General features: G+C 49.5%; 1 protein-coding gene across 2 annotated transcripts; it reads left to right on the top strand.

Moving 5' to 3' along the window:
* Positions 1-1,265: 1,265 nt before the first annotated feature.
* On the top strand, positions 1,266-19,528 carry grm2b (glutamate receptor, metabotropic 2b). 2 transcript variants are annotated; one of them, XM_029150166.3, is made up of 6 exons: positions 1,266-2,322; positions 6,024-6,591; positions 13,403-14,240; positions 14,558-15,621; positions 17,830-18,022; positions 18,874-19,528. In XM_029150166.3, the coding sequence occupies exons 2-6, from the start codon at positions 6,082-6,084 to the stop codon at positions 18,945-18,947; spliced, it is 2,679 nt and encodes an 892-aa protein (XP_029005999.1). In that variant the 5' UTR covers positions 1,266-2,322; positions 6,024-6,081; the 3' UTR covers positions 18,948-19,528. The 2 variants fall into 2 exon arrangements, with proteins under 2 accessions (XP_029005999.1, XP_029005998.1); XM_029150165.3 differs by having other exon boundaries at positions 1,266-2,347.
* Positions 19,529-20,123: the final 595 nt, after the last annotated feature.

The following is a 20,123-nucleotide window of genomic DNA, read 5'->3' as shown; positions in this document are numbered from 1 at the left end:
GCAACAGGAGCGCATGTAAATGTAAATGATGCGGGGAGGATGAGGATCCCCGTGTGAGCGGTCGGGCTCAGCTTTGACCCGTCACAGATGCGAGATAATCACTGCTGCGTGCCACTCACTCGCTTTCTGATTTCTATGTGATGCGATGTGAGGTGTTGCCTGCTTTTCAACCTGAGAGCTCTGCTCAAACAGAGGAAACGTGAAGGTCTGATCGCAGATGCCTGGAAGTGGTGAGGCAGAAGATACCGCCCCATCTTCTTGCTGCAGACACGGTGCTGTTGGTGGAATTATTATTCTTTACTCCAGAGCCGGACTGAATGATAAGAAAACCAGAGACGGTGTGTTTTTGCCCTGATTGTTTTGCAACCACTCCGTATTGTTGCGACTGATCGCCGCAGCGGGAGCCGCGCAGCCGTCAGCCTGATGCACGCTGACCACTGGCCGGCATCGCTTTGTCTCCGTCCCCTGTAATTTTACCCGACATTAATTGGCATGTTCCTATCTAAACTCTGCTTTCCACCCACATGCCCTCAACTATTGTAATGTAAACTACAATTCTATTTCAGGAGAAAATTGGTCCCTTTGTGTTAGCTGGGGGAATTATGCAACAAGCAGGACCGGCTCGTCATTTTAATTGCCACTGTACACAGGAAAAGTTCCTCTTTTCCAACCCCTGACTGCAAAGTAGCAATTGTTAGTCCGGAAATGAAACATTTGGAATGTGTGTGTGTGTGTGTGTGTGTGTGTGTGTGCGTGCGTGTGTGTGTGTGTGTGTGTGCGTGCGTGTGCGTGTGGGCGAGAGCAAACTGGGTAAACTTTACTCTGGCAACTGACTAATTCCAGGTTTAACTCCGAGCTTCTGCCACTAGAAAAAACCTGAGCTGCGCTGGGAAACCAGACGGGGTGAAGCGGTCCTTTTGCTGAGCTCTTCACCAATTATGCAACGGGAATGTTGCCGATGTAATATTGTTTGGAGTGAGGAAAGGGGAGCAGCGTCGGTGTGCGTCGCCTTTAAACAGACAGCGAGACTGAGCTGCTCCATCGCTGGAGGTTTGGGGGTCACGAAATGTCAAGAGTAACGTTTGAGTTGTTGATGCATAAATAACAAAAACAAGCAACCCCCTGCTGCGTGGTGTGACGTCATTTCCGCCTAATTGAACCTCGAGCTTCATTACACCCCACCCCCACCTCCATCCCACTCGCAGAGGCGCAGTAATATGAACTTGTGCGCGCCGTGTGTGGGAAGTTGGGGGTTTGGAGGGTGGGGGCTCTGTCGCCTTTACGGCGGAAAACAAAGTGCGCAACGTGCCTCTGGAGTGTGTGAAGTGCGGTGGCACTCGACTGGAGTGTGATTCAGTTTTAATGAGATGGAGGTGAATGAAGAGTTGGCCGGCCTTCATAGAGGGAGACATCAAAAACGGTTTATCCGCATCTCTTTCTTCTCGTCCGTCTAAATTTAGCCGGAGAGACAGCACCTTGAATCATCTGTTTGGAAAGACGTTATTTTATGTTCACTTTTTTTACCGGTTTATCATTAAAAGTTAGATTGGCACCGTGCACGCGGCGCTCCGCGGGGAACGCAATGGATGAGTCACTTCAAAAGACCAGTGAGAAGTTGGGAACAGGATCTGCGGTTTTCATTAATGCAGCTTCGTCGCTGTTTTTATTCCGTACTCCTGCATTCTAAACAGAATAAATTATCTGCTTTTTTCAAGGTGGGTTCCATTGTTTTGGAGTCGCTCCCATGTGTGGCTCACTCCGCGCCGTCTGCAACGCCGTCAGGTCTGTCGGAGGCGAGAGCGCGGCGTCTCGTCGCTGCTCTCATTAGAGCCGTGCAACAGCGGAGGGAGAGAGAGAGAGAGAGAGAGCGAGGGAGAGAGAGAGAGAGAGAGAACGAGAGAGAGAGAGGCTGCGTGATGCGACGCGGGATCTGCGGGATCCACAGCTGCGGACCGTAACTTTACGCGTGCACGCGTTCAGGGCGCGTGGGATCACCGCGATCGTGGTGGATCGCTGCGGCTTAGCGCACGTGCCCCGGCTCTGCGGACGCAGCGAACACCTGGGCGCTCGCGCTCGCCGCTCGCCGCTCCCCTCCCGGCTCGAGCCGCGGGCTGACAGGTGCCGTACAAGTTGAGGAGCTCCCGACGGGAGTTTGCCACACTTGGTCCCGCGAGCCGCGCTTCAGAACCACGGACAGATCCGCGCCGCCGTCTGGCCAACATGCTCAAAGTGCAGAACATCTGGACTCTGCGCGTTACGTGAAGCTCCCCGGGTTTGCCGCGTGCTGCCGCTCTGCGCGTGAGGACGAGCCGCATATTTCAGGCAAGTTATCCTGTCCTGCAGCCAGGTAAGAACCGATCCGTGGCTCCCACTTTACCGTCGCACTATTCATCACGGGGAGCATCTGCTTTGGTGTTTATTAATGTTTTAGGCGCTCAAATAAGATTTGATCACACAAGCTCCTTGACTCATCTGTTAATCATGTTATGATTAATTAATTAGCAGGAGCAACATATTCCCAACACGTCTCTGCACATAGTAATTACCTCAAATTGAATATGTCTCAAAGCAAATCAAAAGAGCGGCTGAACTTGATCTAATCTTTAATTTGACTGTATCAACACCTCAGTGTGACACATCTAGGAATAAAATAGAAGCTGTTTCCTCTCGATCCCAGCACATATACACCACACTCATTGTTTCACATACAAATTACATAATCTAATAGGCACTGGTTGCAATCAGATGTTTTGTTCCCTGACAGCACCCCAGCAGCGTAACAGCCTCCTGCTGTGCTGAAGTTACTGAGCTATTTTCATTTTACAATTCTCATGAAAGCATCTTTTCAGGTCCAAATATTAAACAAATTCACTATGACACATCAGTGTTGTCGGGGAACAGGACAGGATGCTACAGCAGTGGGATCTCTCCAAATGTAAGATGACGACTAATATTAGCTGCCACCATCGTGGCCTGAGGTCAATAACTAAGGTGTACATGCAAAAATAATGGTCATCGTCCCAAGTTCTTGGGGGCTGAACAGACTGACGGCCAGATTTCCCTGAGCTATTTTCATCAAATGATGCACGAGATTAGGTCTGAAACTCCAAATCAGCTGGCTGCTGGCCACCACGCAGGCTTCCTAAGTCCTGCAGCTGACAAGTCCAGGTGGAGGGATCAACGCGGCCCCAGCAGACATGCTGTAAAGAGGAGAAGCATCAGTGGCTGCACTTTGTCTTGTTTTGCCTTTAATTAGCGCTGGGGGAAGTTGCTCCGCTTTGAACCTTAACCTGGAGATTATCCAGAATGGTGAAGCTGCACAGCGAATGCCTCGGGATGAGCTGATGCTGTGCCTTTAACCACCGAGTCGCCCGAACGTCTTGCATCTTCAAGTCCGCTTCCCTGTGTGATGCTAAATCTGCTGCTGGTGTTATCTCACATGAAAAAAGCAGGGACTGGAGAAACGCACCGAGCCATTTTCATCACAACAGCCACAAGTAACACAACAAACGACCGTCCTGTAAAGATCAGCGTAGCATTTTTAAAAAAAAAATAAATCTCATGGGACAAGTGCTGCATCCAGGCTCGTATTACACAACAGGCTTAATGATTCATGGCTGGCGGATTGGACACTAAATTAAATGTCATGTAATGTACGTTCAAGTATTCAACCAAAGTGCACTCAGGCCACTCTGCCACACAAAGCCCATGGAGGTGCAGCGCCGGTTGAGATGATCAAGTTACGCTGCCATTACACAACAGTATTAAATAATACATCGCTGCTTTTGCTTTGTTTTGCTTTGCGTGACGATGATGATGATGATGATGATGGACCTTATCAACAAATGGGCGTGACCGTTATGCGTCTGTTATTAACGATGCCTCCGTAGTGGAACTGTACATGACAGCGAGCCATACAGTACGTTACACACCAGCTATATTTGGATCAGACAGATCAGGCCGGGTGTGAGCAGTAACGTGTGAGCTGACGGTTCAAAGCCCAGTAAACCACGCTGCCGTCTCCTTTTGAACTCGCCCTCCACGGGGGAATATTCGAGCGAGAGCCGCGGAGCCCGTGTCTCTCCTCCGCCGCCGGGGTCGAGTGCGTTCCTACGTCGAGATCATTTTAATGACGCGACGGAGGTCTGATAGGAGCAGCCGTGGAAGCGAACAGAGGCTCGGGCTCAAGCCCATAATGCTGCTGTCGGCTGAGAGGAGTTTTCTCAGAGCCGGCTGGAAAAGAGCCGCGTCTCGCGTCCACTTCTCCAGCCTTTCTTCGCTCCCCTTCAACGCTTCGCCTCCCGCGGACCTCCAACCTCATTTTGGCCTGATTTGCATCCGCTCGCCTAATTGGCTGTTCCTTATTGCACCATTAATTCACACCGTGACCCAGTCTTTGCGAGCAGAAAGCCCCCATCTGCTCGGACAGACAGCGCAGAAGAGCAATTAGACTATTAACGTTGGCCTCCACAAGTTGCGTCTCACCTTGGATCTAATAATAGAGCAAATGGAGTCCAAACACCTGCACCTACTGTCCAGGATCTCACACAGGCTTTACATTACACCTTCACGCATTACTACATGTAATCCTCTTTGCAGGAGAGAGGGGAGTGTATTTATCAATCCACTATGAGGCTTCCCACCCACAGCCTGATGTAATATTTATCTGGGGAGAAATTCATCATTCATTACAGCCTTTCCTCCTCATTTTCTCTCTTGTTTGTTTCTGTGACTGCTCCTGGGTTGTCACAGGATATTCTTCAAATGTCCCTGCAAAAAACAGAGGCACACACACACACACACACACACACACACACACACACACACACACACACACACACACACACACACACACACACACACACACACACACACACACACACACACGAGATGATCTTAACGCTGGTGTTTTTAACCAAGCCTCGCTCATATCTCTCTGTGGGGGGTCCCGTTCGGTGAATAATGTGACTGTTAGGATATTTTCTAATTAGACAGTACAAAGTAAGTTCATTTGGCTCCATAAATGACATTTCCAGGTAACATAATAGTGTCAGTACCAACATTGTGTGGCAGAATAGGAACAGTGAGTAATAAGCTTCCCAGCTGCTTGTTAATGGAGAGGGGTGCAGCGGCACATAAAATGGTCCAATCTGCAGCCGTGCACTGTGGATTTACCACAGTGTGAATCCTCCCAAAATCTCAACTTGAATTTAAAACAATGGGAAGCAGACGCTGGGACCTTTCTGTTAACGTTTTGTGCCACCGCTTCATCCCTCAGCAAATAATTTGTCTAATGCCGCCGATGTGAGAAAGACCTGCCGCTGATCATCATAATCCTGGGAAGACTCTTCATATGAATCATTGAACGTCCGCCGTCGCTATGTAAATCTGCCTAAACCTACAGTTTTCTGAGCTTCCTTTAATGTTTTATATATGTTATGAATGGCTGAGAGCAGAATTCGCTCCCTTCTTGTGTGTGAGCGAAACAGCCTCCGTCTCTGATCAGACGTCACAACAACTCCTGGTGAGATCTAAACCTGTAACCTCAGCGCGATAGGAATCTACAATATTAGCATACGTGTCTCGCTGCCCACTTCCCTCCAGTTACCCACCATGTTGCCATGGCAACCCCAGCCATTCAGGAGAACCACCGCGTCGGTGCGATATCGCCGTTGCAAGCTTAGAAAGTATGCCTCACTGGAGAGGTCCCTTAAATATCTATAAATATTTGATCCGGTCACTCCAGGTTTGTCTTTCACACGAGTGCAGTGATTATATTTCAGCAAGAATCACCAAGAGACCGACTGCAAGTCAGCTCCACTGCAAAAGACTCTCAATTTCCCCCTCCTGACTGGTCAGTCTTGGGTTTGAAGTCTGTAATAAAGCATAATATGTGATAGTTATACACACCTGACAGACTGAGGCTTCATGCGTGGTTACCTGGATAATTAGTGTCCCTTTTTGTTCACTCCGTAAATATCAAACACGCTGCTCCCACTGAGAGAAGGCTGTTCTGCCTCCAGACGCTGTGAACTCCGGCGCCGCTCCGCTTCGAGCCGACCCCCGCGACCCGGTCCTGCCATGCCGAGTGCGCCGCCCCGCTCCAGGTCTTTGGCCGGTTCCGCCCGCTTCTGGCCCGTCCACCTGCTCCTGGTGGAGCTGCTGGTGCCAGGAGTCCTGCCCAGCCTCTCCAGAGCGTCCCCCACGGCCAAGCGCGAGATCATCATGGAGGGGGACCTGGTGATCGGAGGCCTGTTCCCCGTGCACCACAAGGGCGACGGGATGGAGGACTGCGGGAAGATCAACGAGGAGAGGGGGATCCAGAGGCTGGAGGCCATGCTGCTGGCGCTGGACGAGATCAACGCCAGCGACCGCATCCTGCCCGGCCTCCAGCTGGGAGCTCACATCCTGGACACCTGCTCCAAGGACACGTACGCGCTGGAGCAGTCGCTGGACTTCGTCAGGGCCTCTCTCACCAAGGTGCACGATCCGGGGTTCATCTGCCCTGACGGCTCGAGGCCCGTCCAAAAGGAGGTGCCGCTGGCCATCTCTGGGGTTATCGGAGGGTCCTACAGCGACGTCTCCATTCAGGTAAAGGAGCTAATTCTTATTTCTTCCACACCACTTGTGCACAACTGTGAGAAACTGCACACAAACCGAATAGACCGTAGCACAAAAACATACAATTGTATACGTTTACAGGTAGGAGCTACACAAAAACATCTGTCTAATGCAAATCCACGGTCTCCATAGAGTCCTAGTTTAGTGAAGGTGCAGACGGTGTAAACGTATCCGAACGCTGCGTTTTTATCTGGAGTCGTGCGAAATCGAGTGGGTTCCGTTACATCTCCGCACATATTTTATTGCAGTTCTAATTCTGGCGATTTTCCACAGGCTGGAAAAAAAGTTTCGCGCAACAGAGAACTTTAACTTTGAAAACAGGCCTCGCCCACGCAGTCGCACGCTGCTGGCGAAGAGGCCGAGCAGCTGCTCTGACCCGGCACAGACAGCCTGAGGTTCCGCGTCGCGCCCAGGGACACGCTGACATATGACAAGTGAACAGCAGCACATTGGCGAACGAGCGCTGCGGCCGCGCATCCGGCTCCGGAAACCTTCGCAAAGTCACTGCCGCGAATCCAGACGAGGACAGTCGGGCCTGAACTTCCACCCAGTCAGCGGCGGAGCAGCTTCTGCTGCGGCTGCCGACGGAACCCACCCGGGACGGGTCCGCTTGAAGCGTGAACGCCACTTTGTCAGCGACTTCATTTCCGCCTCAGAAGGAAAGCTGACCTTTCACACGCGTATGAAAGGTTGCCAGAGGCAAAACATCTGAGCGTAATTAATTAATTCCGATTGCCCTCACACATCATAATTACCACGATTCGCCGGGTGTTAGTGAGACAAAGTGTGTAGGGATGATTTTGTTACACTTTCCATTAACTCTAGTTCGTGCATATTCATCATCTACCCACACAGAGTGAACATTTTTTATGTGACAAAGCTTTGACAGTCAACTCTATGCATAGAAAGATAATTTCCAGTGGTAATGACTTGTGTGCGTCTGTATCTAATGCCTGGTTTAGTCACACAGACTTAATTTGCTTTCCAGTAGAAACACGCTTTTAAAGCCTGTCTGGCTGCTTGCTGGCTGTTTAGCTTATCTACAAAGCCGTAATAACGGAGGGGCGTGTTCAGCAGCTGAAGCGCTGCTGTCGCTCCTAAGAGCTGAACACGCGTTCCACATGTTTTGAGTTCTAGTAGGATTTGTTAGAATTGGTTGCGCCCTGTGATATTTGTTTTAAGTTTCATAAAAACGTCTTTCATTCCGTTGCTCCATATTAATGAGTCCATCATTATGATTAGCCGCTAATGTCACTCTGCCCCCTCACTTAATTCCTCCAGCTGTGACCTCGTAGCAGAGTCTGTATATTCTGGCTTGTTGGAATTACCATTATCATTATCATCCATCACATTTATATAAACGAAACCAGTATTAACATCTTAACAGCCAGTCTAATTAAAAGGTCCACTCCAACTTTAGATAATTAGTTCTGTGTAATTCTTATTAAAATTCTGAAAAAACAATGAAAGGACATTAGCGGCAGCTTAATGTTCTAATGTGCATTTCTCACAGGTCAAACTGTATTTGTGTCTCATATTTAAAATACGGGACCAAGATTTAAACGACACAACAAATGAAGGTTAAACACTGAGCAAAGCTGCCATTTTGGATTGAATGGATTTAAACCAAGAATATTCTTATATCAGATTAGATTAAATGCATGTATACTTACATAAATAATAAATCCTATCATTTAATAATTATTTTGTTTGTGCTCCTCTTCCTAAGAGGAAGCTGTAGTTCCTTCATAATTCCCCGTTTGGGGCCTGGTGAAGGAAACACTGAAGCTTTAAACGTGCTGCAGTCATTTGTTTGTTTGGTTGTGGGATCTTTGATGAGCTCCTGCGATGACACTAGTGATGAATATGTCATGTCAGCGTGTTAATGTGTGTTAATGAGGCTATCTATGACAGGATCCATCCTATCCTGTAATTTAACGTCTCCGTTGAACACAGCGCTTGTTCCCTGACAAAGCGGTGGGCAGCTTACTGTAGGTCCTGTCCTGTAACGCTGAGGATTAAGCAACAAAGGAGCAGCAGGTTTTTAAGGAGCGTGAAAAGGACCGTCTGGACGTCTCCCAGCGATCGAGTCTCCGGCCACCGCTCGCTCACACAGGCGTCCAAAACAAACCCGCTGCTTTCAAGCTTCCTGCGCGAGCCTCAATACGCACCTCCACTGTCACTGCGCGCTTTGTTAGCATGTTCAGTTACCGGGTGCTATAATGAGCTGGGCCGTGAGAGCGCTGAGCATCCAGTGGTGGGATTTGTGTCGAGAGGTCGGGCGCTTTGAGCGCTCCCTTTCACATCCCGGAGCAGCGCTTTGTGGCGATGAAGAGCGTTGTAGAACTGAGGGGGACGAGTGCCAGCGGAGCTGCGTTTCCCATCCGCGGGGTGCATCTCCGTCACCTGCGTGCGGGGAGAGGACACTGAGGCCGCCTGTGACAGGGGCCGAGGACAAGATGTGGGAAAGCGGGTGGGAACGGAGCCAGGGCCTCCTCGGCCTCTGAGGCGCCCATTCAACGCGAGCCCGGCGATGTTCAGGGCTCCCTCGTCATCGCCTCGCTCTCGCTGATGCGCATCCCTGATTAATTATTTGAAAACAGCCTTTATTCCCAGCACTGCGTTAGCGGCGGTGTCTGTGAACGATGACTCAGTCCGAGCAGCCCACACGTCTTACAGCCGCGCATGTAACCTGTTATTACAGAGGGACCATCCGAAACGGAACAATGGAGACGTTCAGGGCTGTTTCTCGGAGCGCGCGCGTAGAACTATGAAATCCGCCACCAACTTATCACCAAAAGATGAAACATTTAATAAGGCTGAGGACAGAGAGGGAACAGATACTGTACAGAGAATGAATTCCCCTTAAAATGCGATATTAGATTTTAAAAGCACCCACTAAACCCTTTAAGACATCAGACAAACTCTGTCCTATTGCTGCTGCAGCTGTCGGCTCTCAATAATTTGAGGTCATAAGAGTATCGGTCCTGATGTTTAATACTTTTTTAGTTTGCCCTGGTTTATTAAATCTGTGCTACACAGAGGACTGGAGAGGGTTTTATTGTGTTCCCGTCTTCACAGAGAGCAACGGGTGGAGAATAAAAAAAACCCTGCTTTGGTGTTAACTTCAAAAGGGGTCTTGTTTATCATGTGATATTACTGCTGAAGCCCCCGTCCACACACACACACACACACACACACACACACACACACACACACACACACACACACACACACACACACACACACACACACACACACACACACACACACCTCGCTCCTCTCCCTGAATCTGTTATTTTTGAACCGGAGGTTTTAGCACATTCGCAGAACGCGGCTCAGCTCCCTAATTAGCATCAGCGCGTCTTTCAGAGTGGAGGGAAACATTGTAATGACTGGAAGGTTCGTTAGAGTCAGGACCCACACCGTCAATAACATGCGAGCGCTCCATCAATTTTCGGATGCGCCCGCCTGCATCTTGTCGGTCGCCATTAGATTGTTTTTATATACTATCACAAGAATTAATAATCAGCTGTGGCTCAGAACCTGTGGCTTTTAGTTGGCGCATTGCTTCAGACAGCAGCAGTGGGAATTACTGGACTTCTCCAGTTTGTTTCACAAGCGCTGGAGGCTAGAAGCGATATTTCAAAGTTTTAAGCAGAGCGAATGATAAAGTGCAATATTCTCTCTCCGATGTTTGACTGTTACTGCAGAGCGTCTGGAAAGGTCGCTCCTGTGCTGAGCGTTGTCTTCGCCGAAGGAAACAATGGATGGAGGCTTAATGTGAAGAACTCCTCCTCCTGATGTAGCGAGTAGCAGATCGACCCACTGACATGTACCAATGTGTATGTGGAATAACCCTGTACAGGACACTACAGATGCTACTGGACCGCGACTCTCTCCTTTATTTGTGCTCTGGGAACGTTGGAATCAATCCTGAAAAGTTAGCCGATGCCTATAAACTTAATCAAGACAGCATATGTCTCGTCATAACATTACACACATTAAAACTTGGGGAGGTGCGAGTCAACAAATGAGCCTTAATCCGTATCAGCTGTGGGGCAGATGGCGGCGGATCCGGCAGATATAGTGTCAGATTAGCTTTACTGTATAATGAAATGGCACAAGCTATTGAACAGCCAATGCAGCTATCGCCTCGACTTTCCCTCCATGGCAAAAAAAAAGAAGACTTGAGGCTGTGGGCAAAGAGGCGAGCGTCAGAGGTGCACGGCACTGTGAAGCCTCTGATTCAATTTCACAACTGGAAAAATAAGCCCTGAATGGGGGGAGGCGCTGTAATCGTTAAGAGCGCCGAGCTCAATGCGCTCGCTTGCTTTTGCCTCGAACTGGATTCAAGTGAGCGCGGAAAAGTGCAAGTCGTGAGATTTACAGTTCGCTTTTGATGTTGCACGATCAATGAAATCACTCCGGCGCCTCAGCCTCGCCCCAAAATCCACCAGCTTCAGCCGCAGTCGCTTCCTCTCGGCGAACAGTTCCACTCTCCCCTGGATCCAATGCACGTCTGCTTAATTAGTGATATATAATCTCTTAACAATTCAGGACTCAGCGTTATTGAATTTGAACACATTCATATGAATGGGAAACGCTTCCGTTTTGCAGAATCAGTGGCTCAACCCAAACTCAGCGCTGCACGGTTCATCTGGTCGACTGTTTGCTCAACAGCATCTGTGTTTCGTTTTGGAATTAGGTTTTATTTTGAAAGCACTGCAGTAAAAATAACATGATGTTTATAAAAGAGATCTTTACATTTGGTAAACCTACACTGTGTGTGTGTGTGTGTGTGTGTGTGTGTGTGTGTGTGTGTGTGTGTGTGTGTGTGTGTGTGTGTGTGTGTGTGTGTGTGTGTGTGGCAGCCAGATGAGTTACAGATGTGGTCAGTGCAACACGCTCTCATGCTATAATGATATTTTATATGACACAGTATGTTGTTAGAACACAACATGTCTCATCAGTGAACCTCCTAAACAACCCGACCAAACAGGCCGCAATAATCATCATGATGTATCTAATGTAATCTATAATTAGGTCATTCGTCTGTTTAATGGAATAACATGAGCATTCTTTTTAATATACATGGTCCCACACAACAAATAGAGACTGCTCATATTAAAGAGTAATACAATAGTGCTCCATGGGAACCAAACCACAAATAGCATGTGGTTTAGTCAGGATCCACACAAGCTGTGGTCGCCGTCTTTACAGGGTGAAGTGGACGAGTCCTGCATAAATTAGCTGCAGCGCTGGGACTTAACTAACAAATCAAATGCATGTTTGGGGACGCTGGTGTCTCCCACTGAAGACGAGCTCATAGTAAGGGCTGAGCCGGTGCCGCGGCTCTGTGACTCGTTGATGGGGAGAGCGAGCGAGCGAGCGAACAGACGGCGGCTGTCACACACTCCAGCGGCGTCCTGAACGGCGCCGTGTCAAGACAACACGGATGAAGGCCGAGCGTCTGTCTGACAAGCGCCTTATTACCGAGCAGGTGCGACGCTAACGGCCCGGCGCCACATAAACGCATCAGGCTTCCGCAAACGTAGGCGCGGGAACGCTAGCTCCCGGTGGGCGGCGTGATGACATGTTCCTACCAGGAACGCTGCCGGCTGCAGTGCGCTTGTCTACATGCGTCATGTTTACTCCATTCATCCCTGGAGAGCTGCTGTGTGGTGCAAACACACTCCGCAGCTACAGTCAGTCATCTCTAAAGGGTCAGGACACGTTTCAATGCCCTTAACAATTTGAACTGGATATTCCTAATTCTTTAGGGCCTTTAAGGTTTGCTGGGACCCGATGGTTGAGGTAGAATGGAAGGTATGTGTCAGGATGCTCCATCAGGTCAGGTTGGAGATAATTCAAACTGTCGACCCATTAAAGACACACAACTGGCTTATAAAGCTCCTATCGCACAGTTGTGTCACATTCAGAACCGATACGTTTGTTTAGCTCTCAGATCTCTATATTGGTCCATTTCATAGGGCTTAGGACTGTGTGTGTGTGAATGGAGGCTTCCAATTACCTCCACGGGGGATGCCGGTGTTTGGGAAGCCTCCAGGCGTACAGCGATACCTGGGGCAGCAGGCAGTCAGGCTGCAGTCATAGGTGCTCAGTAATCACCGCTGGGTCTTCTGCAGAATGACAATCTTACAGCGGCTCTGATGCTTCCTGGGGGACGCCACAGTAATGAATGTGGCACGGTGATGAGCGCCTCTCCCAGCTCCCAGTCAGAGATTAGCATCCACTTTGGCTGAACTCGGCTCCGGCAGCCTTCACCTCTATTAGGAAATGTCTGGGATCATTGGGTATCATCACTTCCAGCAGAATTCGCCATCGGTCTTATGCGATTTGACGGAATGACTTCAACGCGGGGAAACATCAAATCCTCCCGATAAAACCCTTATCTCGGCACCGTGGTTGCTCTTGTTATCGGGCATTATCTGGGAAGGGATTTGTGGCAGGAGCTGCTGCCGATCCCTGACAGAGTAAACAGTTGGAGATACTCTGAATTGTGACTGTTTCCACTGCCAGTGCGCCACAGAGCTGAAGCGTGTCCGACAGCAGCTACTGGCTTCAACAGCTCCACTTCACCTAAGAACCAAATGAATATCTATGAGGTCTGAAGCAAAGGATGCACCTGAAGGGACTTTAGACTTACGGGGCTTGATTTGGCTGCGTATCATGGACCATTCTTAACACTATCAAGGGGGGTACCATTAAATGTTAACGCTTGCTGGTTTAAGCTAACTTACTTTTACCTGTTCTCCAGGTGGCCAACCTGCTGCGGCTCTTCCAGATCCCCCAGATCAGCTACGCCTCCACCAGCGCCAAGCTCAGCGACAAGAGCCGCTACGACTACTTCGCCCGCACCGTGCCCCCCGACTTCTACCAGGCCAAGGCCATGGCGGAGATCCTGCGCTACTTCAACTGGACCTACGTGTCCACGGTGGCCTCGGAGGGCGACTACGGCGAGACGGGCATCGACGCCTTCCAGCAGGAGGCGCGCGCGCGCCACATCTGCATCGCCACGTCGGCCAAGGTGAGCCGCTCCATGAACCGCCAGGGCTACGACAACGTGATCCGCTCGCTGCAGCAGAAGTCCAACGCCAGGGTGGTGATCCTGTTCACGCGCAGCGAGGACGCGCGCGAGCTGCTGGTGTCGGCGGCGCGCATGAACGTCAGCTTCACGTGGGTGGCGAGCGACGGGTGGGGCGCGCAGGAGAGCGTGGTGAGGGGCAGCGAGGGCGCGGCCGACGGGGCCTTCACCATCGAGCTGGCGTCGTATCCCATCCGGGCGTTCGAGGACTACTTCACCAAGCTGAACCCCTACACCAACACGCGGAACCCGTGGTTCAGGGAGTTCTGGGAGCACCGCTTCGACTGCAGCCTCCAGGAGCACGAGTGCAGCGGGCGCAGCCTGCGCGACGGCACCTTCGAGCAGGAGTCCAAGATCATGTTCGTGGTGAACGCCGTGTACGCCATGGCCTACGCGCTGCACAACATGAGGCAGGCTGTGTGCGCCAACGCGTCCAAGGTGTGCGACGCCATGAAGCCCGGCAACGGCAAGCGCTTCTACAAGGAGTTCATCCTGAAGACCAAGTTCGAAGGTGAGCCAGAGAGGAACGGCGGCGGGCTCTGAAATAAGCGAGAGCCGCGATTAATCCGTTGGAAAACGTTCAGCGTGAAGCAACGAGGGGGTTAAAAAAAAAAAAGCACGGCTATGTTTTGTCACTTCAAATGGTTTTCTCTGAAGACCTAAAAAGAGAAGCCTGATTTCCAATTCAATTAGTAAAAATAATTAGCGTGGATAAATGTGTGGGAGGGATCCTGTCTGAGGAAACGTTAGATTCACATTTAGATGAGCAGCAAAGCAGAGTTTAGCGGTATTGTCCTTCTTCATCCGCCGTCTGCTTCCTTCCTCCAGCTCCCTTCAGACCCTCCGACACCGAGAACCTGGTGCGCTTCGACTCTGTCGGCGACAGCATCAGCCGCTACAACATCTTCCATTACCACAAAGAAGACGGCAGGTTCACCTACAGGAAGGTCGGCTACTGGGACCAGCTCCTGACCCTCAACACCTCGCTGGTTCCCTGGCACGGCCACGCGCCGCCCACCTCCCAGTGCAGCGACCCCTGCAGGAAGAACGAGGTGAAGAGCATGCAGCCCGGGGACGTGTGCTGCTGGATCTGCATCCCCTGCCAGCCCTACCAGTACCTGCAGGACGAGTTCACCTGTGCCGACTGCAGCTTCGGCCAGTGGCCCCTGGCCAACCTGACCGGCTGCTACGACCTGCCCGAAGAGTACATCCGGTGGGAGGACGCCTGGGCCATCGGGCCCGTCACCATCTCCTGTCTTGGTATAATGTGCACGCTGTCCGTGGTCGGCCTGTTCTTCAAGCACAACGAGACGCCCGTGGTGAAGGCCAGCGGACGCGAGCTCTCCTACATCCTCCTGCTGGGAGTGCTGATGTGCTACAGCATGACCTTCATCTACATCGCCAAACCCTCCACGGCCGTGTGCACCCTCCGCCGGCTGGGCCTCGGCACCTCCTTCGCCGTGTGCTACTCGGCGCTGCTGACCAAGACCAACCGCATCGCCCGCATCTTCAGCGGCGTGAAGAACGGCGCCCAGCGGCCGCGCTTCATCAGCCCCGGCTCCCAGGTGGCCATCTGCGGCGCCCTCATCTCCTGCCAGCTGCTGGTGGCCGTGATCTGGCTGCTGGTGGAGGTGCCGGGCGTCCGCAAGGAGGTGAGCGCCGAGAAAAGGAACGTGGTCACGCTCAAGTGCAACAGCCGGGAGTCCAGCATGCTCATATCGCTCACCTACAACTGCGTCCTCATCGTGCTCTGCACCGTCTACGCCTTCAAGACGCGGAAGTGCCCCGAGAACTTCAACGAGGCCAAGTTCATCGGCTTCACCATGTACACCACCTGCATCATCTGGCTGGCGTTCCTGCCCATCTTCTACGTGACTGCCAGCGACTACAGGGTAACTATTTAAGAAACTCCCCGATCCTACCAGTGTAAACAGGCTACGAGCCGCCGCCCCGCGTGTGTTTACCTTTTCCTTAGAGCAGAAGGTGTCACTTTCCCATTCCATTTGATCACCGTCATCGTGTGGGTTGAAGGATCTTTCAACAGCAGAACAAAGGTCCTGGAGACAGACGACGCCTGAGTGTAGAGACCCAAATGATTGATAGCGGTCACCTGACTCCCAGAATGACGACGTCAGACTGCGGTTTGATTACACAGCAATATCAGGTCGTATGAAGTGAAATAGGAGGAAAAAGAATAATCTAGTGGAACATATATACACTATGTATTGTGTAAGGAGACAAAAACTCAAACATGAGTTATTAAAGTGACAGACCATGTAAGTTATGAGAGCCTGTGCCGTGGGCAGACTCAGGGCCAGCGCCGCAGCATTTGGTGCGGGTGTGCAGCAAGGCCTTTGTTGTGCAAACAGATGGGGGGAGGTCTAGGATCACACAGGCCTCGTGCATCACGAGGCACCGCAGGCTTTTCATGTCCGCGCCGATCAAGCCGCGTGAACCGGGAGCCTCCACCTTCCCCGGTCCCCGGTGGGATCCACGGGACCGGCTGAACGTAGCCAAGCGAGGCTCCGCGCGGCACACGGCGTTCGGGGACGAGCGAATGGACTGGCAGCGAATCAGGGACCTTGATGCTTCACGTCTGTGTGACACTAATAATAATGGCTCTGGGTTCAGTTGTCCCATTTCAAATTAGGGTTGAGCAGCATGGAAATACTGTATTCAGATGAGGGACTAGCCTTGTTGCTCAGTGACGCATGATGAACTGAAGGTCTCACAGATGGATACAGATTTTCCTCGTGTCCATAAAGTTTTTCAGTGAATATCTTAAAATCTGCCTCTTCTTTGATGTTGCAGTCTTCTTATCGTTTCACCAGTATAAAGTAAATATCTATAAAACATCCAAATATTAAAATGCAAACATTTATTTAATAATGAATTCAACCACATAAAGTTTTTAAAAGGCATTCAGAGTGAAAGTGTAACCTCATTCTCTTTGCTGTCGGTGTCAGAGAAACAACACAGACTTTTCCTGCTTAATTTTTTTTTTTTTTGCAAAAAGATGGTAAAATTGAAAAAGCATCTAGAAAGGCATCATTACGCCTGAAAGAGATAAGCAACGAGACCAGTGGAGTAATCTTCCCGCAGTCCAGGAGGTGTTTTATTTTGATGCGAGGATGTGTGAGGACTCATATTCTCATATTTCTGCTGTGCTGCTGTTGTGCAGCGTGCTTGGGAGGGATGTCGCGTCATGCTGTGGTTCTGCAAATAGAAGTTTCTGGACTGCAGGGGAAACCGGTGGGGTGGGAAGAGATGGTGCTCGGAAAGATGACCCCAGCAGTCAGCTCACATTAGCAGCTGAAATATGACTAATAAGGCCTTGACTTTCCAGGACAGCCAGCTGTGCATATCACACTGGCTCCTCTCTGCCCTCAGATTAATGCACATACAAATATGCAATTAGAATTTTTTATATAAGTAATTAAAAAGTCTAAATTAGGTGTTGCTAGAATAACAAGTATATCAAAATGTTTTAGTATTACTGCAGGCTACAATAGAAATACTTTTGTGACAATAGTAATCAAATACATATAGTTAAGGCTCACACACTTCTTCCTCCTCGGAGACAGGAGAGGAAAGTAAACATATTGAAGCAATTAGCAGCTACAGAACATTTTATTTCAGGAGTGAGTTAAGTGCTAAGAACTGAGCTGAAAGAAGAGAATTAAATTTCCAGATTGTCAGCAAACACATCCCCAAATGAATAGTGTTAATGCAAAATCAAAGTTGCAGCCAGGTTCTATTCAAACACCATAAAACATCACATAATATTCTATGTATGTGTTATATGCAATAATGAGACTTTATTAATGTTACGTTACTGGGCCTATTTTTTTTAGATGTAATAATTGGGAGAGTGAGTGGGTGAGATGATGGATGTACTGTGAAGCCCAAGCTGAGCAATCCGAGGTGGGAAGAGGAGGCTAAAAGAAAATGAGATGATTAGTAGCACAAACCGTTTTATGATTATTCTTTTTCTGATTGGTTTTGGCGCAGAGCAGGGACTAAATCGTGCGGGGGACAGGTGTTCTTTGAAGACAGATCAGATATATTCATCACCCCCGCTCTTTGCTCTCTCCCCACAGGTGCAGACCACCACCATGTGCGTCTCGGTCAGCCTGAGCGGTTCAGTGGTCCTCGGCTGCCTCTTCTCCCCCAAGATCCACATCATTCTGTTCCAGCCGCAGAAAAACGTGGCCTCGCTCAGGGTCACGGCCAGCCGCTTCAGCGCCACAGTGTCCGCTACCGCGTCCGCCCCCAGCTCCAGCTACTCCAAAGGTGCTGCACCCGCTACTGCACCCGCTACTGCACCCGCTGCTGCACCCGTTGCTGCACCCGCTGCTGCACCCGCTGCTGCACCCGCTGCTGCACCCGCTGCTGCACCCGCTGCTGCACCCGCTACTGCCCATTAGTATGCAATAGACATGTCATGGAACCACATCTGTATTTTTAGGTGCAACTTTGATCTGGTTGCAAATGATGTGATAAAACCACCACTAGATGATGCAAAGATAATTGCAGGAGACGTGACATGAAAGTAGCACCTAATGCTGCACTATGCTAAAGCAGCAGATGAAGGAGCAGACGCGGTTACCGCGCTGATGCAGTTCTCATACGTCATTTGATGAAATATGCAAAGAAACCAATTAAAAATTGCACATTATTAGAAGTTTCTTTTTTGTTTCATCCACTTTCACATCAGCGTAGTTAAGCCGTTAGATTCTGGTCATTATGTTTATTTTCATGCTGGGATAAAGGCAAGTCTTATTTAAGCCCACTAATAAACAAATAATTCATGGCACAGTCTTCCTAAATACAAGGTTTACATAATGCTCTCGTTTTCAGACATAATGAGTTCAAACCCCAGAATTGCTGATACAACAATACACATATACATATACAACATCAGACACATGTTCAAAATAGTCCACTAAAAGTAAAGGAATGTGTTCTGTTCAAAAGCATGTCCTCAGACGCTGGAAGCTCGCAGGTGCTCTCCACATTTTGGCATCATGTCAGAAATCAGCCTCATTCCGCCGGACACGCAGCGTCCCTCTCCCAGCATTCACTACTGGTTTCCAGTAAAGTGAGAAACTGGCCTGGCTCACGTCTATTTTTATCCCCCCCAGGATCAGCCTCTAACTACGTGCCAGCAGTTTGTAATGGCCGTGAAGTGGTGGACTCTACAACGTCTTCTTTGTGAAAGAAAAAAAGTTCCTCTCTAAGCACAAGAGGCCGTCCTCCATCCTCCTCCCCCTCCATCACCCGTGGCTGTGCACGACGGAGCCTTCATGCCATCCAGCGTGTTGCGGACAGATAACTCTGTCTGGGTGGGTGGGCTGACCGACAGTGACCAGGGTCCTTCTAACTGTGAAAGCTAAACGACCTTCCCTCAGCAAGCCGTATGTATCAAGTGTAAAGCCTTTTTGTATAGATTTAATATGCTGTGATCTCCTTGGTTTACAGATAGATGTGACTAAATGCACCGTGCCTTGTCCTAAGAGTCTTGTTGTCAAATGGGTGGTTGTGAAGCAATAGTTAAACAAAAGGCTGTTCTTATCGTGTCCTACCAGTGCTGTGAGTATATCCAAATGTTTTAGACCTCGATTTAAAAAAAAGCTACTGAAGAAATGCAGCTCTTTCTGTTGAACAAATATGTGACTAACCATAGTGAACGTGATAAAAACTAGGCAACTAGACAATATAAAGGACATATGTTGATGTAGACTGGTGTCGTTTTTGTAATTTATGTAAATAAAATGTTTTTAATATTAAAAGACTAAATATTGCTTGCGATTCTTGACACAACTGAAACTAAATGCAGTTTTTATGTTTGTTGAATTGTCATTGCATAAAGAAGAGGGAGAACGGCTGACACCTTAGTATTTAACATGTTTCCAACGGGTTCAGCTTGAGGTATTTTGCTCTAATAGGACTTGTATTTGCTTCTCGCGTCTCTAAGCGCTGCTGTGGACGGCTGAGCGTGTACATGTAAACACATTCCCCTAAGTCAGATTTTTTTTCATACTGATTGGAGTTTCCTGATCATTAAATTGTAATAAGCATCTAAACAACCACCCACCACCTGCCTGGTCTGTAGTTTAAATATCTTCATACTGTTACATAATGACAGGAGCCAAAGCCCACAGACGTGCACTAAAGGTTGACGCAAACCTTCAAGAAACTCACATGCTACTAGAAATGACACATTCGTCATCGCTACAGTTCGAGCAATTACGCTTCTGACAGAACAAAGACGAAGGGTTTTCCTGTGGAGTTAATTACTACATTGCATGTGGCCAAGGCAGCTGACGAACGTCACATGCAATTACCGAGACCAAGAAAAACCCGAGTGAAGCCAAGTTAACGCTGCGTTTCC

The sequence above is a fragment of the Betta splendens genome, chromosome 5 (assembly GCF_900634795.4).
Source record: "Betta splendens chromosome 5, fBetSpl5.4, whole genome shotgun sequence".
Taxonomy (NCBI): Eukaryota; Metazoa; Chordata; class Actinopteri; order Anabantiformes; family Osphronemidae; genus Betta; species Betta splendens.
Note: the sequence above shows the minus strand (reverse complement) of the source record. Positions and strands in the feature narration are given on the sequence as shown.

Bases quoted from the DNA above. Each gene is read 5' to 3' on its own strand.
- grm2b (XM_029150166.3), top strand. From the start codon at position 6,082: ATGCCGAGTGCGCCGCCCCGCTCCAGGTCTTTGGCCGGTTCCGCCCGC. The intron at 14,241-14,557 runs GTGAGCCAGAGA...TCCTTCCTCCAG, and splicing joins CCTGAAGACCAAGTTCGAAG to CTCCCTTCAGACCCTCCGAC. The intron at 15,622-17,829 runs GTAACTATTTAA...CTCTCCCCACAG, and splicing joins TGACTGCCAGCGACTACAGG to GTGCAGACCACCACCATGTG.